The sequence below is a fragment of the Narcine bancroftii genome, chromosome 3 (assembly GCF_036971445.1).
Source record: "Narcine bancroftii isolate sNarBan1 chromosome 3, sNarBan1.hap1, whole genome shotgun sequence".
Lineage (NCBI taxonomy): Eukaryota > Metazoa > Chordata > Chondrichthyes > Torpediniformes > Narcinidae > Narcine > Narcine bancroftii.
Genome location: NC_091471.1, coordinates 295,601,442 through 295,626,855, shown reverse-complemented (window position 1 = coordinate 295,626,855; position 25,414 = coordinate 295,601,442). Strand labels below are relative to the sequence as shown.

Genomic DNA, 25,414 nt, shown 5'->3' with positions numbered 1-25,414 from the left:
TTCACTGTCCCCAACGTACCCTCTTGTTCTAACAATTTTCCATTTTGACACCTCTCTGACCTCTTCTGACTGATTGGTGGCCACTCTCCCACTCCTCCCAATCCAGAATTTTCACTGATAAACTATTACCAACGATAGGCGATCTGCAGGAGAGGCCAGATTCAGAATAAATACTCAGTTACACATGGCTTCAGAGGCGGAGCTAACAACAAAGCTGTGTTGCAATATCACCTGTCCTCTGGCTCTGAAATCCATCCACCTTTGTCATTGATCCAGGAACTGCCGTTGATTGTGGTATTGGATCTGAAGGAAGCATTGCAATTGTTTGTGTTCAGCGGCAGAATCCCCTTCGTCTCGGGGCTGGGTGGATACAGAATGCCCCCAATGGAAACCCACAAGGAGATTGCAATTCCAGCTGCCAGCCCTGAAAATACACCCTGGAAAAGGAGAGCAGAATGGTTGATGTGGTGGCAGCAGGGAGGAGGGGGAGCTCACTTTTGATTGGTTCTTTATGAGGCACAGCAGCCAATGAGAGTAGGTATGACCATGAACGCTAAGGAAATTAATGATGCTATTCATTCTAAAGAGGAAGAAAATTAACCACGAGTTTAAAAAAGCCAGATACCTCTGCAGCCGAATATGACACTCCACATTATCAATAACTTCCACCAATCTTCACGTCACCCACAAAGTTGCTGATGTTGAAATGTGTCCTGCCTCAGAGGCACCTGTTAGCCATTCTGGGAAGTGATGGATGAATCTCATAAATGCCTCCGTATCCAAGACTAAGCCTATACTTACAGTAGTGTTAGCGGCAGGAAGAAATATTCCAAGGATGAATGCCCCCAGCAAAGGATTACTGATGACACTCATGACTGTGAAGGATCCCTGGAGTGAAAGTGAAATTTTTTAAATTGATATTGTGCAGTGACAAACCTGGTAACAATGTTCTATACTTGTGCCAAAAGTCCATTCAACACCAAGTCTCTGCCCTTTCAAAGCATTCTCATCAGTCTCTTCCCCACCACGTCTTCTTTCTCAATGCCTGCCAATTCCCCACAATTCTCCTACCATTCACTTACAGCAGGGCCAATTAACCTCTTTGGGGTATGGGAGAAAGCCAGAGCATCTGGTGGAAAGCCACATGGTCACAGGGAGGGCTGGAGGCCAGGACACTGGGCAGCAGTTCCACCTACTCTACACTATCCTTCCCTTTCACAGCTGTCTACCCTTTGTCATTAGCCTTGGCGGATGAGGGTGTGGTGGGGACAGGTAGCTCCACAATGAGGGCATCACAGATTAACCAGGTCCTTCTGTCATTAGCTACCCAAATTCTGTGCCCTGTCAGACAGCAAATCGTTGTGAGAGCTCAGGAGTGCATTCTCCCGCAAGAGGAGGTGAGATTAACAACACCCAAATGAGGTTCACCTATCATGTTCCTGATCCTGAGTGTTTGTAAGTGCATTGGATTTGTAAACATTTAGTATTTTTGTCCAAGGCCTATTTCTGTTGGGCCGATTTGAAAATAGGATTGGATCTACAGATCATGAACACAATTAGTGATATTGATAAATTCGGCCATGACCTTGTTTGATTAGTTTGAAAATGCACCCAGATTGTTGTCCAGAGTCCAGGCCTGCTCCAAGTCAATCTGTGATTGCTGTCCCATTTCAGAGCAGTTAGCTGCCATCTCTCCTCAGTTCAGAGAAACTAAGCACTGTGAAGTAAATCTCAGTCCGCTAACATCACCAATTAGGGGCATGGACATTTGAGGTGATGAGGCAGGGTCTGAGTGGGGGTGGGGGGGTGGGGGTGGGGAGTGGCTCACCAACTGGAGAAGTGAATGAGCAGAATGCTTTGCCTCTTTCACACCTAGACCCTGACCCAATCCTGAAACCAGACTAGTACCAATATGAACTGCAAATGTGGCCGACTTGGAGGCCAACGTACCTGCAGAACGCCTCCTTCGAGAAGAGAGGCCAGAGCAGCAAATGTGATGCAAGTCAAACCGTACAGCAAGGCTGCAATGAACCAGATAAGATGGTTACAACACACACTCTCTGTCTCGTCAAATACCAGAGGAGGAGGAAGGGGGCTATTTCCGTAAGGCAGGAGGAGGGGGTTCAGAATTTCAGCGAGTGGGGACTGAGGTTCTGTGAGGAGGGAGGGGGCTCAGAGGTTCTTGAGGAGGGTGGGGGTGAGGTTCTGTGGGGCAGGAGGAGGCTGAGGTTCTGTGAGGATAGAGAGGGGCTGAGGTTCTACAGGGCAGGAGGGGGGCTCAGAAGTTCTGTGAGGAGGGAGGCAGTTGCAATGAGAGTGAGGGCCAAGGCTATTTGTTTCAGAAAGTATGAAATCCAAAGGGGTTGGAGCCAGATCGATAGTTTAGCTGGTCACAAGACCCTCAGCTGAATTATGTAGAGGGAAAATTGCCAATGAGATATTCTAAATGTTCTCCTCTACTTTTGGAGTGATCTTGGTGAAGAGTTGATGGCAAGAAACCAGTGCAGATGGGGATCAGAAAGAGCCATGGAATTTGAGGGAAGCCAACCCTTTTGTGGTTGAAGTTGAACGTGTTCCAGAGGTGAGAGGTTCATGGCTCCTGGCTATCATGAACTTCCCACCTCACTTCTTCCCCCCACCACCACCCTCCCTTGCCTTCCCTCAGTTCTGTCTGTCTGTCTGTCTGTCTCTCTCTCTATTTTCCCTGTCTCCATTCGCACAGACATAATAAATTCTCACCTCTCCCCTTATCATATCCAATTAACACCTTTTGTTGGTCTGGGCTCCTCCCCCAGTCAGCGCTGTCCCTATTCTGAGATTTCCTGTCTTTTGCTCATTCTGCTTAATCCTTGAAGAAGGGGTCGGGCCCGAAATACATCTTGTCTCCTATGGATGCTGCAAGATTGGCTGAGCTCCTCCAGCATTTCAATGTGTTTTTACATTTGTTATGAAGTGAAGACAACTTGAGAGACCTGAACCAGTTGTATTTGTTAACTATTGCTCTGGGACTTGGCTGGCAGAGAAGGTGAGTGTGATACTTACAGAGTCCCTTTGATATTAGGATCAACCTCCTTTCAGATAATATTTTCATCCTAGGCTTGACAATGTCCTCCAAAGTGACAGCTGCCATTGCGTTAATGCTCGTGGAAACGGTGCTGTAAAATTAATGTCATGGTCACCTCTGGTCCTCCTGTAGTGACGCTGTGTCAAAGATTTGGGAAGGCGATCAAGGGATGAACATACAGAGAGCCTATCACACAGGGGTCAGTTGAGTGGCCGACTCTCATTTGTATGTGTGTATGATTTTAGTGAGGAAAGGGCAAGGGTGACAAATCAAAATTAATTAATTAACAAATAAAGACTGGTCAATGAAGGCCCCTGACAGACTGTGACAGGAAACATTAGACTGGGGAATAACAAAATTATACAGGTATGAAATAAATAATGTTTGTTTGTCTTTCAAGAAGAAAGACCATTCCCTGGAAATGGTGGAGGATGCAGAGTCCAGGAAAACCGAAGCTGAATGAAGTTAACTGAAGCAAAACTCGAGCAGAGAAAAAATGAACAGGATTGACATGAAATAATCCACAAGACCTGATGTGGTTTATTGGAGGTGGATCCTGTTTGTAACCTTCCAAAATTTAATAGATCCCAGAAAGGTTCAAATTGATTTGACAGGGTAAATGTAAACCCACATTTTAATAAAGGGGGAGAGGAAAGTAGGTCATTGTAAATCAATTCACCTGATATCAGGAATATGAAAGGTACTAGAACCTATGATTAACCTATCAAAAAAATAAGAGGAACAGGAAAATCTTGTGTGATTCTTCTCTTGATGTAATGAGCTGAACTGAAAAGAGTGATTGATATTATGTATTTTGAAGGCATTCAATTGCACATTACACAAGATACAATTCAAACTTGGAACATTACAGCAAATACAGGCCCTTTAGCCCACATTTTTGTGCTGACCTATATTTTTAAACCTACTCAACAACCTAAAACTTCACATTCATAACCCTCTATTTTTCTTGCATTCAATGCGCCTGTCTAAGAGTCTTTTAAATGTTCTTATTGTACCAGCCTAAACCACCACCCTGGCAATGCATTTCAGGGACCCACCATGCTCTGCATAAAAAAAAAAGATGCCTCCTGAAGTCTCTCCTGAACTTTCCTCCACTTATCTTAAACACATGTCCTCTGGTAATTGCTATTGATTTCCCATGAAATAGATGCTGGCTGTCTACCATATCAATGTCCCTCATAGACCTCATCTTCATTGCTCCAAGGAGAAAATTCCTAGCTGTCAACTTTGCTTCCATATAACCATATATAACAATTACAGTATGGAAACAGGCCATCTCGGCCCCTCTAGTCCACACCGATTTAAGTGATCTCCTCTAGTCCCACTTCACTGCTCCCTGTCCATAATCCTCCAATCCCCTCACATCCATGCACTTATCCAACCTTCTTTTAAAAGACAAAATTGACCCTGCTGCAACCACCTCTTCTGGAAGGTCATTCCACTCAGTCATCAATCTCTGAGTGAAGAAGCTTCCTCTCGTGTTACTTCATATGACTTGTTCTTCAATCCAGGTAACATCCTGCTAAATCTCCTCTGCATCTACATCCTTCCTATAATGACGTGACCAAAACTGAATGCAATAAAAAAAGTGGTCTACCAGAGTTTTATAGAGCTACCACATGGTTCTTGAATCCCCCAACTAATGAAGACCGCACACCATATGCCTTATTAACCACCCTATCAACTTGTGTGGCAACCTTGAGGGATCTATGGATCTGGACCTCAAAATCTCTCTGTTTCACCACACTGTTAAGAGTCCTGCCATTAACTACATATTCTGGCTTCAAGTTCGACCTTCCAAAGTGCATCACTTCACATTTATCTGGATTGAACTTCATTTGCAATTTATCTCATATTCCCTGTATTCTCCATATCCATAGACAATGATTTGTTTGAGAGTCAATTGCAAAATATCTAACAATAAATGTGGGTGCAAGGGGGTGCAGTCTTTTAGGAATCCAATCAGGATCCATGAATGGCAAAGGTGTGGAAGATGGAATGTAATGAGAAAGATGTGAGACCATTCAGCTTCATGGAAAAATGAAGAAGGGCGCAGCTTTGTTCAAAAGCAAAATATTGGAAGTGCTGGTATTCACAAGAGATAGTGGGAGCTGGTGTGCTAATTACTGCCAGTTAACATGCAAGTGCAGTTAGCAATTGGGAATGCAAATGGAATGTTGCTCTCCTGCATCTGCCTCCTTGCGTTGCCTCTTTCACTGAACTACCTACCTGAACCCTGGGACCTGTTTCTTAGCGCTCTCCAGAGTCCTGTAATTCACTGAGTATGTCCCATCCTGGTTTAACTTCCAAAATTGCACCACTTCACACTTGCCCAAGTTAAATTCTGTCTGCTATTTCCCCACCCACTTTCCCCAGTTGTAATGTGCATTCTACCACTGATTTTGGTGTCATATATAAACTTGCTGATCGTGGCAACTCTATGCTTATCCAAATCATTAATATATACGACAAGTCAGTGGAGCCAGCACTGATCCCTGAAACACTCCATTGGTCGTAGACCTCCAATCTGAATAATAACTCACCATCTGCCTCCTACTGCCAAGTCACTTTTGTATCCAATACTCAGGCAGTCTTCATGGAGAGAATAATCAACCAACATTTTTGGTTGGGACCTTTTATAATTTGCTCAAAGATTCCAGCAACTTTTAAACATTTTTGTGTTCCAAATCTTTTATCCAATTGGCCTCTTCATCCAGGATCTCATGTGTTCTGACTTCCTGGATCTACTGATTATGTGGGACCTTGTCGAAGGCTTTTGCCAAAGTCCATACTGACCTGTCCTAATTAATCTTCTTGGTCACCTCTTAAAAAAGAACAATTAAATTTGTGAGACATACAGACTCCCCCGAATCAGTCCTTGGTTTTACAAATGAAAATAAATCCCACAACCTTGCTGAAAATCTAATGACTTGTGTCTCACAGCTTGTATGGCCAGGAACAAGAAGAGCAACTTTCTGGTGGACAAATCCCTCCAGCCCAGGTTTGGGGCGTGGAATTCTCATCGGTTCAGTGGTATTGTCCAGACCCACTGTGAATGCCAATCAAACACCCTCAACAGCGCAGTGTGGGCCCAAGACCACCTCCTCAGACCAACTGCAGGGTCTCCAGAAGTGACAATGTCACCACTTCCCCAATGTACAAAGTCATGCAACTCCCCTTCAAATCCCACGTCTATCACCTCAAAGTTCCACTGAAGGCTGCAGCGAGGAACAAGCCTGGAACTCCAGGATATTTCCTAAAAATATCCAGCACCATGTACGGCATCAACTGAAAGGAGAAACACAGTTTGAGGCATCAAACAATGGCAGTGACCCCACCCGCGAATGTGTGTAAACAGTACCAAGGCCACTCAGCCTGTCTGCATTCTCCACAATTACTCATTAGTGAACAGTTCCTTGACAAAGAATAATGGCATTAAAAGGTTTGCAGCAATGCTTGTGGCAGGGGGGGTCCGAGCGAGCCAGAGACCAGGTGCGTAAACGGTGGGGGTCGGGCGAGCTGATGGAAAGAGCGGGGACGAGCATTGGGAGAGCGCGCACGAGGACAATTCTGGGAAGATCAGCTGTGACTCACTTGGTCAGGGGCAGTAACGAAGCCCGCGCTGACCGGATCACAGTCCCGGTACAGGGCGAAGGCAACGATGCCACAGGCTCCTGCACTCGACACGATCAGCCACAGGCCGAGCTGGTTGATGAAGATGGCACTGAGGAAAGAACGCAGCGGTCAGCCCACAATCCAGTACAGACAGACCCTCCAACCCCATCCTCTCTGCTAACTAACTATCGGATGGATGGCGCGGTTGGGGATGGAGGAGAAGTTGATGGGACGGTGAATGGGAAGTAAACGTGTGTGGAAGTGGCGGCTGGACGTGGTGAGGGGGTGGGAGAGAGGGGTAGAGTGGGGATGGCGCGGGAAGGGCAGCTGTAGGGGGAGGGGATGGTGGGAGAGAGGGGTAGAGTGGGGATGGCACGGGAAGGGCAGCTGTAGGGGGAGGGGATGGGGATGGTGGGAGAGGTGCGGGAGGAGTTGGGGATGGGGAGGGGTGAGATCATCCTATCAATGGGCAGGTGGAGAACCAGGTGTCTCACACACTGCAGGACAAGACACTGATGTGTGTCGTGTGTTGGAACCTGTAAAGGTGGGGAGGGTGATGGTCTCTGAGGATCCTGTAGAGGGGTAATGGATATTGTGGAGGCTGCTGAACATATTTAACATGGGGCATGAGGAGAGTGCAGGAAGCTGGTTGTGACACGAGATGTAAGGTGCTGACCTGCTCCAAGTTTGCCTTTATTTGTGATTTTAAAACCAAACTACAAATGCAGTTAAAAAAATGAAACAACGTTCCTCCAAAAACTACGGTGCTATCATGGAATGACACGAGTCTACACAGAAGAGTATTAGACAACACAAGATTACACTATTTCTATACAAGACAAAGCTACATAATAAAAAACAGTGCAACAATTCAGTCATTAGCAAAAAAATAGACCATGGACACAGTAGAAACAATCTACACTATATCAGACTTTGGATATTAAATGTCTGTTAGCTTGAGTAAAGAAACAGCCACCAGGGCTGAAGAGGCTACGCAGGATGCTGTCGTGCTGCCATCTTGGACCAGGCTTGCAAGAATTCTACTCGACTCAAGATTTTAAAAGTCTGGTAGCTAAAATGAAGAAACTGCCACACAGTTCACAATCCATCGGAACCCGAAAGCCTCGACACCATCCGCCACAGGGCTCCACAATCCAAGATGGTGCCACCTCCAGGACCGCCGAACTGATACCGCTGCTCCGGAAGTCATGGCACACCTTCTGCAAAACGTGCTCAGTCACCGGCAACAAGCGATGCTGAAGGTTGGAGGCCTCGTCCCCAAAGCAGAGGCTCGGACCCCACACCAACGTCGAAGACAGGAGACCTCATCCCCGCCACTGAGGCTCGGTTCCCACAGCAAAGGCACGGTCTTCACAGGAGTCGAGGCTGCACTACTTCCCAGCTTCTTCTCAAAGGTTTGTGGTTTCTTGGCGATTTCCATATTGCAGCCATTGTCTCACGGTGCTCTACCATCCATCTCTTTCCAATTGAAAATTGTCCATGTGCCTTACTTAAAGAGTTACAGTAGTATCAGGTCTGGAGAGGCCACTGTGGGCTTCTGCCGCACCACCATCTTGGAAAAATGCTTGCAGTTCTACTGATGAGGTTTGACCAGTTCACCTGGAACAGGAACTCAGCTTTTTTCTCTCTCCACTGATGCTTCCTGGCCTGTTGAGTATTTCCACTGTCTTCTTTCAGATTTTGTGCTGCTGCAGGGTGCTGTATTTCAGTTCCTTTACAACTCCCTCTGAGCATGTTGCTGACTTGGGAAATATGGTAACACAACACAACAAGCTCTTCATTTCTGAATTGGTATTGTGCTCAGGATATCACTGGTAATGCCCACATACCTATTTTCTTTCACTGGTCGCAATGACTGTCCACTGCCCATCCCTCACTCCATGTAGACTACTTCTCACTTCAATGATCAAACGCAGGTGCTTCATTTTGGATCCATGCGTGTGGACCTGATGCAATGTTTATGAGTTGCAAGAGGGAGGCTTGCCGTATCATCAATGACAAATACGGCATCACCTACGGCTCCTAGAACGCTTCCACCAGCGTTGTCTCCGCTCCATCCTCAACATCCATTGGAGCGCTTTCATCCCTAACGTCGAAGTACTCGAGATGGCAGAGGTCGACAGCATTGAGTCCACGCTGCTGAAGATCCAGCTGCGCTGGGTGGGTCACGTCTCCAGAATGGAGGACCATCGCCTTCCCAAGATCCTGTTATATGGCGAGCTCTCCACTGGCCACCGTGACAGAGGTGCACCAAAGAAAAGGTACAAGGACTGCCTAAAGAAATCTCTTGGTGCCTGCCACATTGACCACCGCCAGTGGGCTGATATCGCCTCAAACCGTGCATCTTGGCGCCTCACAGTTCGGCGGGCAGCAACCTCCTTTGAAGAAGACCGCAGAGCCCACCTCACTGACAAAAGGCAAAGGAGGAAAAACCCAACACCCAACCCCAACCAACCAATTTTCCCCTGCAGCCGCTGCAACCGTGTCTGCCTGTCCTGCATCGGACTTGTCAGCCACAAACGAGCCTGCAGCTGACGTGGACTTTTACCCCATCCATAAATCTTCGTCCGCGAAGCCAAGCCAAAGAAGAAGAATGACAAATACGAACAAAGACCCTTCCCATGCACACTGTCACCTCACTAATATTCTCAAAGCTAACTGATTCAGGATACAGGAGCAGGAGTTCACCTTGTCTTGTGAATGTCTGGGAGGGTTTCTGCTCTTAGCCTCATTCCACCTACTGCTCTTCACTGCCCAATCTCCGGTGTCAGGGATCTGTGCAAGATGGGCACATTGCAGGCCACCAGTTGGTTGTTCGCTCCTTCCTCCTTCCCATTCCTGGATTGAGGGGCCTTTAGAGGCCAGCAGGAGGAATGAGGTTGGAATTGGGAGACTCTCCATTAGTGCTTGGGCAATGGAAAAGGTCAGGGTTTTCTGGAGAATTGGGTGCAAGGGAGGGGGAATCAGGGCCATTGTGGGGGGGTGGGGGGGGGAGACAGAGAATCAGGGAGTCTGACCATACGCTGGAGATGGGTGGTCATGTTGGGTGAAGCCAAAGGATTGGGTATTTCACTTAACTGCCACCAACCAGGTTGTGCACTCCATGGATAAAACCCCACCATTTCCACCTGTCAGTATCCAATAATGTCCTCTCTATCGTGACCTGGTACAAGGTTCCCAATCATAGAGAAGGTCATTGCCAGAAATTGCCTGGTATAATTTTCCATGTGTCTTGTTGCCCGAATGCACTGCATTCTGAAAGCATTGTCTTTCCTCTGCACATTGCCATTTCTAGCAAACCTTCCTTATTGTCTTATGTTCTCCACATTGGATGAGTTTTCAGTGTATTTTGCTAATAAATGGAAGGAAAGGAATAGTCTATCAGAAAAGCTCTTTCGTCTCTCTCAAGCCAGAAGAAGATAAATAGAAACAAAGGGCTATGGTTTCTAAAGAGCTGTTTGACTTCCTGCTCATGCAAGGCTACTAAAGCCCTGAGCTGGTGCTTGAAGAAGGAATAAGGATACTGATGGGAATGAAAGAGAAGTTTGTGATGAGATACGTCAGGGATTTTTACAGCTCGCTTCCCTCCACTGCCTTCAGTGTTTACTCCTAGACCAACACTTCATGCATAGGTTAAAGGTTGCCCGTTTTAAAAGCTTCTCCAATGGACAGAGTTAATTACCGTGCTCAACAAGAGCTTAGCAACAGCTAACCAGTGTGATGGTCACATAATGACAGCAGCTTGTAGCTCTGGAGGGATTCTTGGTGCTTGCACAGAGAATGAGCAATGCCAAGATAGAGTTACAAGACAGTGAGTATTGTCAAAGCAGATCTAGTTCACATATAGGCAATTGATGTTTCAGGAAGAGCTGAGGCCTGAAAAATCGGCTGCCTGTTGCTTTTCATCGATGACTTCCTCCAGTGAATTTGAGCACTGGATTCGTACTCCAGCACTTGCAGACTTTTTGTTTTCTTCAAGCTTCCTAATGTACTTTGGGAAGGAAATCTGCCATTGGGGCTTGCACATATTCACAGTGAGGCTGAGTCGAGTGTTCTATATAATAGCAAACCACCCAGTTCAAATGTAATTAGGACAATAAAGCTTGACCTTTGGTGACACCCAGATCCTGAAAACTTCACAATGCATTTCCTTCTAGTCTGGAAAACAACTTTTCACCTACTTTCTGTTTTTGTTTCTGAGCCAATTTCCCAACCATTGTTGCAGCCCCTTCTCTTCCATGTCCTTCACCCTTAATGCTAATTCTTTCTAGAACTTTCTCCAGTTAGTCTGCAGTTACTTGGTTTATTCCCAAACACTTTTATGAAAAAGGATGCAAGTCTTTTAAATTTCTCTATTGTGCCAGCCTCCACCACCACCCCGACAATGTATTCCAGGCACCCACTATTCGTGATTTAAAAAAAAACCCTATCCTAAAACATTCCTTCACTCATCTTAAACAGATGTTCTCTGGGGAGGAGTCACGTGATGGAGTAGTGGCCGCTAGGGGAACTCCAGCCCTCTCCAGAAAAGTTAAAAAAAGATAGAGAAAAAGCAAAGGCACAAACTTAAAAACCAAAACAAAGTGAAAGTAAAAGTGTGAAGAAAATGGCAGCGAAGAAAGAAAAACCAAAAACAACGGGAAGAAAAGAAGAAGGAAAGACGTCGGAAGAAGAAGGTGAAGGCCTTACCTGTCCGAAGAGGCCCGCCGCGGAGAGAGAGGCCCGCTCCCACAGGTCAGTGGATGTCCCGGGCTCGGGACTACAAAAATGGCTCGCAGAGCCGAGTAAAAGTGCGCAACCGCGCATGAAAAAAAACACACTGACGGGAGGGGGAACAGCTGCGGAGTCGATCTCCACAGCTGAGAGAGACACCTGCAGCACAGCAGCAGGTGCAGAACACGGACAATAACGACAACAAGAAAGAAGAGGGTAAAAAGAAAACAAGGAAACAACAGATGGTCAACCCAGAGGAAGAAGAAGAAGAAGAACAGAAAGAAGTGGAAGAAGAAGAGAAAGGCAAGACAATGGATGTATTTTTTTTTAAAGAATATATGGAATCAGTGAAAGAATGGCAATTACAAGAATTTAATGAGATAAAAAGAAGAATTAAGAATGCAGAAGAAAAAATGAATAAAATGGAAATGGCCATGTCAGAGTTAGGAAAAAAAGTGGAAAATATGGAAAAACAAGAAACAATTGTAGAAATGGAAGTAGAAGACTTAAAAGAGAAATTAGAAGAATCTAATAAAAAAGTTAAAGAGACACAGGAGCTGTTAGCTCAGAAGATAGATATAATAGAAAACTATAATAGAAGAAATAATATAAAGATAGTGGGCCTTAAGGAAGATGAAGAAGGCAAGAATATGAGAGAATTTATAAAAGATTGGATCCCCAGGGTCCTGTGAAGACCAGAATTACAGGAAGAAATGGAAATAGAGAGGGCACATAGAACTTTAGCCCCGAAACCACAACCACAGCAAAAACCAAGATCCATTTTAGTAAAATTCTTAAGATATACAACAAGAGAAAATATATTGGAGAAAGCAATGAAGAAAGTAAGAGAGGACAAAAAGCCACTGGAATATAAAGGTCAAAAAATTTTTTTTCTATCCAGACATAAGTTTTGAACTGAAGAAGAGGAAGGAGTTCAATACAGCGAAAACGATCTTATGGAAAAAAGGATATAAGTTTATGTTAAGGTACCCAGTGGTACTTAAAATAGTTATTCCAGGGCAACAAAACAGACTATTCTTGGATCCAGAGGAAGCAAGGAAATTTGCAGAACAACTACAAAACAAGCAGAGAGATAAAGACATATAATAAGAGTAAAAATGATCACGATCTATATGTATGTGTGTAAAGGGGTATATGTGTGTATATATATATATATATAGTGTGCATACATGAATGTATCCGTATTTAGAGGAAAATATATAGAGTATAGACAAGAATTAATAAGGGAGAGAAATGGAATAGAGGGAATAAGGAGGGAATTAAAAGAATGACCTTTGTTACATATGAAAATTGAAATCTTTTCTGGGGGGGCTGGGTGGGGAGGAGTTACGGTCACTGCAAAATCAGCTGACGTTTGCGAGTGAATTCGCAAATCCAAATGGAGAGGGGAGATGTGGTTGTCCGACAAGGGATAAAGGGCAACTCAGGAGGGGGAGGGGAGAATGGGGTTAAAGAAGTTTTAAATAGGAGAATAAGGAAAATGTTTGATGTTTTAGAAATGTTGTCTTATAAAGTGTTCAAAACAAGAAAGCAGAAATGGATAAGAAGGAAAGGTGATGATGGAGAAACGGAAAGGGAAGATAAACAAAGTATAAAATGGCTACGCTGAACTATATGACTTTAAATATTAATGGAATACATAACCAAATTAAAAGGAAGAAACTGCTAAATTTACTGAAAAAAGAAAAAAATGATATAGCATTTGTGCAAGAAACACATTTAACTGAATTGGAGCACAAGAAATTAAAGAGAGATTGGGTAGGACACGTAACAGCAGCATCGTATAATTCAAAAGCAAGAGGAGTAGCTATATTAATTAGTAAAAATGAGCAAATTAAAATAGAAGAGGAAATAATAGATCCAGCAGGGAGATATGTAATGATAAAATGTCAGATATATTCGGAGTTTTGGAATCTACTCAATGTATATTCACCTAACGAAGAAGATCAAAAATTTATGCAAGATATTTTTTTGAAGATAGCAGATACGCAAGGGAACATATTAATAGGAGGGGATTTCAACCTGAATTTGGATCCAAATATGGACAAAACTGGGAAAAAAATTAACAGAAAGAACAAAGTAACCAAATTTATAATTAAATCGATGGAGGAAATGCAACTTTTGGATATATGGAGGAAACAACACCCAAATGAAAAGGAATATTCATATTACTTGGCTAGACATAAAACATACTCAAGAATAGATCTATTTTTGTTATCAGCTCGTATGCAAGATAGAATAAGAAAAACAGAATATAAAGCTAGAATATGATCGGACCATTCACCCTTAATATTGACAATAAAGTTAGAGGACATCCCTCCAATAATGTATAGATGGAGATTAAACTCCATGCTACTCAAAAGGCAGGATTTTAGGGAATTCATTGAAAGACAAATTAAAATGTATTTTGAAATAAATACAGAATCAGTGAAAGATAAGTTTATACTATGGGATGCAATGAAAGCGTTCATTAGAGGGCAAATAATAAGTTATGTAACCAAGATGAAGAAGGACTATAATCAGGAAACAGAGCAGTTGGAAAGGGAAATAGTAAATATAGAAAAAGAATTCGCAATGAAGGAAGATATAACTAAAAGAAGAGAATTGGCAGATAAAAAAATAAAATATGAAACACTACAAACATATAAGGTGGAGAAGAATATAATGAAGACAAAACAGAAATATTATGAACTAGGGGAAAAAACGCACAAAATTCTAGCATGGCAGCTTAAGACAGAACAAGCTAAGAAAATGGTATTGGCATCAAGGAAAAAAGACAAACAAATCACATATAATCCAAAGGAGATCAAGGAAAACTTTAGAGAATTCTATGAACAATTATACCAAACTGAAAACGAAGGGAAAGAAGGGAAAATAGATGAATTTCTAACTAAATTTGAACTACCAAAATTACAAATAGAGGAACAAAATAAATTAACAGAACCATTTGAAATAGTAGAAATACAAGAGATAATAAAAAAATTACCAAATAATAAAACACCAGGAGAATTCTATAAAACATTTAAAGATTTATTAATTCCTCCCCTCCTGGAAGTAATCAACCAGATTGATAAAACACAAAGCTTACCAGATTCATGTAAAACAGCAATAATTACAGTAATACTAAAGCAAGGGAAAGATCCACTTGCACCAGCGTCATTTTGACCAATATCATTACTTAACACAGATTATAAGGTAATAGCTAAACTATTAGCAAACAGATTAGCAGAGTATGTACCTAAAATGGTAAATCTAGACCAAACTGGATTTATTAAAAAAAGATGCACAACAGACAATATTTGTAAATTTATTAACTTAATTCATGCAGTAGAAGGGAGTAAAGCGCCAACAGTAGCAGTTGCTTTAGACGCAGAGAAGGCCTTTGACAGAGTAGAATGGAATTATTTATTCAAAGTATTGCAAAAATTCAGTTTACCAGAGAAGTATATTAATTGGATTAAAGCATTATATAAGGGGCCATTGGCAAAAGTGACAGTAAATGGATATATATCAAAGCAATTTAACTTAAGCAGGTCAACACGGCAGGGATGCCCACTATCACCCTTATTGTTCGCTTTAGCTATAGAACCACTAGCAGAATTGATAAGAACAGAAAATAATATAAAAGGGATAAAAATAAAAGACAAGGAATATAAAATCAGTTTATTTGCGGATGATGTTATAGTATACTTAACAGAACCAGAACTATCAATAAAAGAATTATATAAGAAATTGAAGGAATATGGAGAAGTGTCGGGTTACAAGATTAACGTAAATAAAAGTGAAGCAATGCCAATGAATAATGCAGATTTCTCAAAATTTAAGAAGGAATCACCATTCAGATGGCAAATGCAAGCAATAAGATACCTAGGTATACAAATAAATAAAAATCTCAGCCATCTATATAAACTCAATTATTATCCACTAATGAAAAAATTACAGGACGATTTAGAGCATTGGAAAGATTTACCATTAACACTAATAGGAAGGATAAACTGTATTAAAATGAACATTTTCCCAAGGATATTATACCTATTTCAGGCATTGCCAATACACTTAACAGAGAAATTCTTCAAGGAGTTAAAGAAAATAATAAGGAAAATCTTATGGAAAGGGGGGAAACCGAGGATAGCACTAGATAAATTAACAGAATGGTATAGACAAGGAGGCTTACAACTGCCAAACTTAAAAAATTATTATAGAGCCGCACAATTAAGATACCTATCAGATTTTTATCAAACAAGGGAAAAGCCAGATTGGACTAGATTTGAACTAGATAAAATAGGGGAAAAGATACCTGAACACATATTATATAAATGGGATGAAAAATTGGTACAACATAGAAGTTCTCCAGTATTACATCATCTACTCAATATTTGGAAAAAGATTCATGTAGAAAGGAATAAAACAAATTATCAATGACCAAAACTAATATTGACGCAAAATAAGTTACTCCCTTTTACAATAGATAACCTTTCCTTTAGAGAATGGGAGTAAAAAGGGATCAAAAGAATAGAAAATTGTTTTTCAGGAAATAGATTATTATCCTTTGAACAAATGAAAGATAAATACAATATAACTCAAGATACAGTGCTGGCATATTACCAATTGAGATCCTACTTGAAGGACAAATTAGGAAGCAGTCTGAGGTTACCAGAGGGAAGTAACTTTGAATATGTGATGACAGATACAATGATAATCAAAAGATTTATAAAAAATATGTATATTAAACTGCAAGAAAAGGAGAATGAGGAAACAAATGGTAAAACTAAACAAAAATGGGAACAACATTTAAATATAAAGATAAAAAAGGAAATATGGGAGAAGTTATGTCCTGGAACGATGAGAAATACAATAAATACGAGGTTACGTATGATACAATATAACTGGATACACAGGCTATACATTACACCTCAAAAGTTAAATAAATGGGACCCAATAGTATCTGATAGATGTTTTCGATGTAAAAAAGAAATGGGAACAACAATTCATGCAATCTGAACATGTGAGAAAGTAGAAAAATTTTGGGAAGATCTAAACCAAATATTAAATAAAATTACGGAAAACAATATACCAAAGAATCCAGAGATCTACCTCCTAAGTAACATAAAAAACCATGAATTTGGAATTGATTTGGATGGTGCACAAAAAAGATTTGTTAAGATAGCTCTAGCCGTAGCAAAAAAATGTATCATGTCAACCTGGAAATTGGAAGATAATTTGAAAATACAACAATGGTATATAGAAATGAATAAATGTATTCCATTAGAAAAAATAACACATAGTTTAAGAAATAATATTGAAATATTTGAACAAATATGGGAGCCTTACATGAAACACAATAGAGAAAACCTACTGGGGACATTCACTACCTAAATTAACGAAAGGAGAAGGAAATGAAAAGAATTGACTCAGTAGAATTTCTTGTTTATTTTTATTGAATGACAACATTGTTTGACTGGTTTAATGTATCCTAGATTTTGTACTTTAAATGGATGGGGGGGTGGTAGGGAGGGTGGGATGGGAGGAGGGAGGGGGGGGGGAGAAAATGGCACTGTATATATTTGAAAAGGAAAAAGTATGTATCATGGTTAATGTGGATTATGGTGTGAAAAATAAAAAAATAAAAAAAAACAGATGTCCTCTGGTATTGGGCATTGCACCCTGGGGAAAAGGTGCTGGCTGTCCACCATATTTATGCCTCTCATAATCCTATGCACTTCTATTACATCACCCACCAGCCACTCCTGTCACTCTGAGAAGACCTAGCTCACTAAACATTACAAAGGGAGGTCATCAATAAATTCACTAGGATGTTACCAGACTTGAGGGCTTTAATTGGGTGGCATGGTTGGCGAAGCAATTAGTGCAATGCCTTCACAGTGCCCTTGATTGGGACCTGGGTTCGAATCCCGTGCTGTCTGTAAGGAGTTTGTATGTTCTCCCTGTGTTTGTGTGGGTTTTCCCCAGGGGCTCCGGTTTCCTCCCACCATTCAAAACATACCAGGGTGTGTCGGTTAATTGAGTGGCCCTGGACTTGTGGGTTGAATGGTGTGTTACTGTGCTTTATGTCTAAATTTTAAAAAAATTCTAGGGAGAGGTTGGATAGGTTGAGTCTTTATTCCATAAAGCACAGGAAGCTGAGGGCTAACATTAGAGGTTGATAAATAGATGAGGGGCATGGAGAGATTTAAGAGGTACTTTTTCACTCAATGTATGTAGATTGAGCTACCAGAGGAAACTGTAGAAATGACCACAATTTTAACAGTTGGAGAGATATACAGATAGGAAGGATTTGGAAGGATATCGACCAACTGCATGGAAATGGGATGAGCCAGAATGTTGGATTGGTCAGCATTGTAGACTTGGGCAAAACGGCCAGTTTGATGCTGTCTGACTGGCTCTACAACTTCTTTCTGATTCATTCCAGGCATTCCAATTACTCCTCAATAAATTTAACAATCTTCTATTTTATTATTCCAAAGGTTCACCGGCCTCTGAGTAAAGACATTTTTCCAGAACTCTGACTTGTACAGCTGATCCTGCATTTTTAACACCCACCCCTCCCCTCCTGAATGAAGGACCAGCCCACTGGGAGGTTTGAGCCTTGGATGAAGTGATTGGCATGGCGTTTGCAGTTATCAGTAGAAGAAGCTGTCTGGAGAAAGAAATTTGGGTGTAACCTCCCCAGACACTCAGCCCTCTCCTGTTACGTTCTCAACATTGCCAAGATTGGCCTCTTTGCCAAACTTACAGCCGAGCTTGAACCTCTGTTTTGCAGGCGATATAGCGCTGGACTTGGGACTGGTTGACCCCATACATCGACAGCCACATCACTGTTCCTCCAAGAACAAATGTCCAAAATGTATAGCGTCTCCTGGGATCTGGATCAAAACTAAGCAGAGGGTCCATTAATATGCAACTCCAGGTTAAGTCAACACAATGAGGGAAACAAAAGGAAAAGAAATGTGAGACAACCCTTAGGTATGTCATGCCACTCACAAAGATCGTGGCTGTGACTCCTTTATTTTCTTGGCTGACGCTTGTAGCCTGAATCTCCCAATGCCCAAGGCTTGAGAACCTGCGACAACTCAAACCAGTCAATCGGCTCAGAATACCTTCAAGCACATCAACGTCAGCTTAGCTCTCCTTGCTCACACTTCCAAAGCCTCTCACAGGAAACATCGCAGAAAGTGTTTGCATTCCAATTTGTTCCTGGAAGAGTCTGGTCATGATCTGTACAGAACATCCCTATATGGTTTCACCACCACACAGGAACAAAGGAGACCATTCAGCCCCTGCCATTCAATGTGATCAATATGTTGTCGTGAACCTTCTTCTTTGACAATTCACCATAACCTGCAACTTATTCTTGCCACAAGGGCATCACAAGTGTGGTCTGGTGAAAGCCATGAAGCTTTACAGCACAGAAACAGGGCCTTTGCCCCCCCCCCCCCACCCCGCCTCCAATCTGATCCTGCCAGTTTACCACATTCTACCTTCCTACATTGTGAATTCTCCATCCAGTTGACCAGTTCATGCTGGATCCAGGGGATTCTGACATTCTAGATCATGTGGGATTCTGTCAAAGCCTCTGCTAAAATTCACGTAGTCATATACTGGCATGTTCTCTTGGTTACCTCTTCAAGAAAACTCAGTCTAATGAGTGAGATACAATTTCCCACACACACAGTGATGCTGACATTCCCTACTCAGTCCGTGGTGTTCCAAATACAAGTAAATTCAGTCTCTTATCATGGCCTCCAGTAATCCTTCCCCTCCCTGAATGACTTTAAGATCACTGCCCTGTAGATCCCTAGCGTCTTTTGAAAATAATGACAACACATCAGCCACCCTACTGGCTCCTTTCCTCATGATGCAAATATTTTTGTCAGGGCTGCACCAATTTCTTTCAAAGATTCCCACAGTGACCAAGAATGCATTGCTCCTTTATTGGCTCTACCTATATTTCCTAATGGGATCTCTGATATTTGGTTCTGCACCTCTCTGTGAAGATTCCAGAGTAATTTATTGCCAAGCTAGGATGGAGTGTGGCTTGGTGCTTGGGGGTGTGGTTGGACTTTGTGAATAGAAAAGGGGGAAATGATCAGGTACTAATTTTAAAATGACCCCACCTGCAGGAATTGGGGTTGACTCCATCCAATCTTACTCTCTATTAAGACTTTCCACACACACAAAGTAAAGGTACATGTTGTCCATCTGAGGTGTGGAAAGCTGTGGATTAACAGTGGAAGAAAGGCTTGAAATAGTGACGCACTTTCTCCTTTCCAGTCTGTTCAGGTAGCGTCTGCTGAAATGATTTGGTCTTGAAAGGCAACTAGAACTAAGGGACAGAGCCTCAAGGCTTGTGGGGGTTGGATGGGGTGGGGTGGGGGGAGGGAGATTTAATGGCAATGAAGAGGAACAGCTTCTACCAGAAAGCAGTGAATCTGTGGAATTCTCTGCTCAAGGAAGCAGCAGAGACTGTCTCACTCAATGAACAGAAGGCACAATTAGATAGATTTTTGCATATCAGGGGAACTAAGGATTGTGGGGAAAGGGGTTGTTGCAGCTGGATTCATCAGCCAGCTTCATTGAATAGAGGGGCAGGCTCGATAGACCAGATAGCTAACTCCTGCTCCAATTTCTTATTCTCTTATTATGTTCTCTCCTCGCAGATCTTTCTGTTTAAGATTTCCAGCATTCCTTGATTTTGCTGGAGGGACTTCCTCACCACAATTTCTGTTTCACAGGAAGTTGTTCACTGAAGTTTGGTTCTGCACCTCCTTGGGTATCATTACCCTGTACTCAGGATCATGGCTGTGGGACCTTGGTAGTCAAACAGGTGCTCAGGCAGCACATTCCAATGCTATGTAGGTAGTGTCGGAGGAGTGTGAGTCTGTTGAGGTCTTTGCCGGAGTTCTGTGCAGGGGGAGGGGGTGTGGACCATGGGGGTCTATGCTGGGGGAGTGTGGGCCTGCTGGGGGTCTATGTTGGGGGGATGGAGTTTGGGCCTGCTGGGGTTCTGTACTGGGGGAGTGTGGCCCTGCTGTGTCCCTGCTGGTGTTCTGTGCCAGGAGGGGGCATCTGTGCTAGTGGTCTATGCTGGGGGTCCATGCCAGGTATCCGTCACTGCACTGGTGGTCCATGCCAGGGTGTCACACTGCTGCAGTGTGATTGAGATGAGACATTTATTTGACTGTTGTGTTCTCTGCATTGAAACAGTGATTACATTGACTTAGATTGTCCATCCCTGACCACAGGCTAGCGCACAATTGTCCGGATCACTTTGACCAAATGTCAGATTGCTTGTTTATCTGTCCTGGGCCAATCCCATTGCAATCCTGTGTGGGACAAATCGTTACAAAATTGGGGAAAATATCCCTCTGCGCTGCAGCCAGTATGATCCAGTTTTGAATTGTTTTACCAGTGAGGAAGCAGTAACTATCTACTCGGGTTAGTGGGCAAGCTGCTTGAACATGCAAAGAGCGTCAACAGCAACAACCAGTCTTACTCTCCGAAATTAATCCTGGACCCATTGTATGCAGTCTCCAAGACTTTGCCAGCTCCGCCCACTAAATAGGTGCCCCGGATAATGACGGCTACAAAGCCGGACATCATGATGATCACTTGGAAGATGTCAGTCCAGACCACAGCTTTCAGGCCACCCTGGAGACGAAAGTGAAGGTTAACGATAGCATGTAGGTCAGCATAACAGCAATCCATACCTTGGCAATGAAATCATTATTGCGAAATGCTGCCATATTAATGGAAATGTATTGTCATTTTGATCAAAGGATACCACAAAGAATTTGTGAAAGTGTGGAAAGCTGGAGGAGGAAGAGAAAGCTGAAGTTTCTTGTACATAAAGCACTGGAACATACTGAATGCAAACAGTAATTAAGGCCACAGGAGCAGCAGGCCTTCTATTCAATGGGACATGGAGGAGAACGGAGCAGTTCCAGATGCCACATCACAATATGTAACAAGCTGAGATCCAGCTGCTTTCATGGACAGCTCCTGTGAGAACACAAGAACATGAGAAATAGGAGCAGGAAAAGGTCATCTGGCCCTTCGATCCGCCATTCATGAGATAATGGCTGATCTGATGGGCTCTGTGATAGTACAGATTCTATCACCAATGTGTATATGTACAGATGGTAGTGTAGGATGACTGTGATTGGCTGAGAGCGTAGCCATATCTACTGGCAGGTCTTAAAATATTGCTCCTAGCCAGACCAGGTCATTCTGGACTTGTAATATGCTCCAGTCTTTTAGTTAATCAAGGCCTTGATTTGGATCAACAAGTCTTTGGTTCTTTCGACGTGCTCTACAGGCTCATCTCCACCTACCTGCCTTTCCCCCATAACCCTTAATTCCCCTACTATGTAAAAATATATCCAATCTTATCTTAAATATATTTACTGAGATCACCTCCACTGCTTGAATGGGCAGCAAATTGCAGATTCACCACACTCTGGTAAAAGCAGCTCCTCCTCATCTCTGTCCTAAATCTACTACCCTGAATCTTGAGGCTATGTCCTCTAGTTCTAGAATCCCCCACCAATGGAAACAACTTATGTACCTCTATCTTATCTATTTCTTCCATAATTTTATGTTTCTATAAGATCACCCCCTCATTCTTCTAAATTCCAGTAAGTGCAGACCCAGATGACTCAATCTCTCCTCATAGGCTAACCCCTTCATTTCTGGAATCAACGTGGTGAACCTCCTCTGCACTGCCTCCTTGAAGCCTCCCTCTATCCTTGACTTTTTGTCCTCCTGTTAAGACCCTGCTACAATGGGAAACAGACACCGGACATCTGTCTGATTTATGCCTTTGGTACTTCACACTTGTCTGAATTTTACAGTTTATTGAGAACCTATTTTAACTTTAGATGACCCTCACTGCCCATTATACCCACCAATTTTGGCATCACCTACAAACCTATTGATAACGTCATCAGCATTCTCATCCAATTCATTAAAACAGATGACAAATAAAATTAAACCCAGTACTAATCTGTGCAGCAAATCACTTTTCACAGGCCTCCAATTTGAATAACGACCTCACACTACACCCTCAGACTCCTACATCGAGGTAGCTTGTACTCAGTTGCTCACCTTGCCCTGAATTCTCATCTTCTAAGCTGCCTGCTATGTGGGATCATGTCAAAGGCCTTGGTAAAGACCATGTAGGCCAGTGGTTCTCAACCTTTTTCTTTCCACTCACATACCACTTTAAGGAATCCTTAGGCCATAGGTGCTCTGTGATTAGTAAGGGATTGCTTAAGGTGATACATGGGTGGGAAGAAGTTTGAAAACCACTGTTTTAATCATACATAATTGACTCGTTATGTGCACAAGGTTTCAGAACTCCAAAGGAAATGGGCCAATGACAATTTTTCTCAAGCAAAATATATCAATAACAAATGGGTCTAGAGCAGTGGTTCTCAACCTTCCGTTCGTTCCCAATCCCTTACTAATCACAGAGCACTTATGGCCTAGGGATTACTTAAAATGGTATGTGAGTGGAAAGAAAAAGGTTGAGAACCACTGATGTAGGCAGTATTAACTGCCTAGCCCTCATCAATCCTCTTGATTGTTCATGTTATTTCTGCAGAGATCTGTTCTGGGATCCTGCTCTTTGTGACCTTGATGAAGAAGCAGAAGGATGGGAGAGTAAGTTTGCGGATGAATCGTAGGTTGGAAGAGTTGTGGATGGTGCTGAAGGTTGGTGTAGGTTACAAAAGGATTTAGACAGGATGCAGAGTTGGGAGGAAAAGTGCCAGATGGCATTCAATCTGGATAAGTGTGAAGTGATGCATTTTGAAACCTGAAGGCTGAGTACAGGGTTAATGGATGGATACTTAACACATGAAAGAACAGAGGGACTTTGGGGTACAAATCCATACATTTCTCAAGGTTGCCATGCAGATTGATAAGATTGTTAAGGACTATGTGATACTGGGCTTCATTAAAAGGGGATTTAGTTCAAGAGTTGAGAGGTCATGGTGCAACTCTACAAATCTCTGGTGAGACCACACTTAAGAATAACACGTTCAGTCTGGTCACCTGATTATGGGAAGGATGTGGAAGCTGTGGAGAGGATGCAGAGGAGATTTACCAGGATGTTGGCTGGATTGGAAAATAAATCTTGTGAGGCAAGGTTAACAGAGCTAGGGGTTTTTCCTTTGAAAATAGAAGGATGAGAGGTGACTTCATAGCAATCTACAAGATTCTGAGAGGCATAGATAAGGTAGACAGTCAATATCTTTTTCCCAAGGCAAGAATAGCAAACACTAGAGGACATCTGTACAAAGTGAGGGAGGAAAATTTAAGGGAGACATTAGGGGTAAGTCTTTTTTATATACACAGAGAGCTGTGGGTGCCTGAAATGCATTGCCAGGGATGATGGTGGAGGTTGAAACATTAGGGGCATTTAATAAACTTTTAAACAGGCTCATGGATGGAAAAAAAATAGAGGGTTACAAGGTAGGAAGGGTTTCGTCTTTTTAAATTTTGGTAGGAATATGTAGGTTGGCACAACATCAAAGGCTGAAGAGCCTGTACTGTGCTGTAGTGTTTATGTTCTATGTTAATTCTAATATATTGAGAGACTTTTATTAATCACAGACACTAAAGTACAGGAGGAAGAGCCAAGTTTATGGAGTTAGATCATAGATTGTGCACATTACATTGCAGCAGAGCTGTTTTTTAAAGGGCTGAAATGATCCTCTTTTAATTTTAATGTCGCCTTGAAGGCATTGCTTTGTCACCTATCACAGATGCACCCATTCTTGCTCTTAACCCTCTCCCGCTCTCATTGAGTACAGTTTTTTTTCACATTATCACTAAGGAATCTCAGGGTTGTATATGATGTTATGTATGTATTCTGGCAATAAATCTCCAACTTCTCACTTTTCCAGTTCTGACAAAGCACCCTTGTCCTGGAGTGTTGAATCCATTTCTCTCCTGACCCATTCAGATAAAATCTTCCAGCATCTTGGTTTCTATTTTGGATTTCTAGCTGCTGCAACTTTTTGCTCCAACCATGCAGTGAGTTGTTGAGATCTGGACTGCACTGTCTGAAAGGCCTTTACATTCATATTCAACTTTCTTTTATCAGTTACGTTTGAAGAGGAAAAGTTTGCCAGACATTTGTTTGAGGAGGAGACATTATCATCCTCTAGGGTGCCCAGAGCTTTGACCTGAATTATGGGAAGCATGGTCTTAATCTTCAATGCAGTGCTGCTAGATTATGAATATCTTTTATACTAACCACAGATGTGTAGAATGTGCAGATGGTTCCACTAGATATCAGGGATACCCATATGTTCAGCGCCGTAACTGAAAGGCAAAATACATCAGGGTGCGGTGAGACTGATTACACTGTGATTTTGCCTGCTGAACACTTTCTTCCTTAAAATATTCCTATCACCTACTTTTTTAAAGATATAACCTATTTTGTGCTTTCTTGTCATATTTTAAGACTATTAGTATATTGCCCACAAAGCAAGCTGTTTTTGTCAGTCCAAGCATGCCTGGACATGCATTCAGGCCGTAAAAGCAGCTCACATGTACAGATGCTGTGCATTACATTGATTATAGATTGAATGCCTGTTGATGCACATGTTCTTCAGGCAATTACATAATGAGTGTACTAATAGCATTTATTGTCTTCAGGAAGATTCAAGAGAGCAGAAATGTCTCATCAATGTTGCAACAGCTGTGATACATTCCATTATATCTGTGGTGAGTGCATGCTTAAGGCTCAAAGATGCAACATGACTGCACCTATTAATAAAACTTATGAGCTCTGCTTCAGCTGTAAAATTGGTGACCAAGACAAACCCTGGGATCCTCATATTTGTTGTGCAAAATGTGCAGTCAACCTGAGAGCTTGGCTCAGAGGAATTCAGCATTAAAACTTGCTAAATTCAATAAAAAGTTAATTTA

At 42.4% G+C, this 25,414-nt stretch overlaps 1 protein-coding gene across 2 annotated transcripts in view; it reads right to left on the bottom strand.

Annotated features, from left to right (window-relative positions):
- The window catches only part of slc5a5 (solute carrier family 5 member 5), a 54,457-nt gene that overhangs the window by 9,769 nt on the left and 19,274 nt on the right, over positions 1–25,414 (bottom strand). For both annotated transcript variants that reach the window (XM_069928548.1, XM_069928549.1), the window contains exons 4-12: positions 24,738–24,805; positions 20,970–21,124; positions 18,210–18,350; positions 6,680–6,809; positions 6,285–6,373; positions 3,043–3,155; positions 1,951–2,021; positions 802–888; positions 232–437 (exon numbers count right to left, since the gene is read on the bottom strand). In XM_069928548.1, coding sequence (XP_069784649.1) covers positions 232–437; positions 802–888; positions 1,951–2,021; positions 3,043–3,155; positions 6,285–6,373; positions 6,680–6,809; positions 18,210–18,350; positions 20,970–21,124; positions 24,738–24,805 — 1,060 coding nt within the window. The remainder of the gene's footprint in view (positions 1–231; positions 438–801; positions 889–1,950; positions 2,022–3,042; positions 3,156–6,284; positions 6,374–6,679; positions 6,810–18,209; positions 18,351–20,969; positions 21,125–24,737; positions 24,806–25,414) is intronic.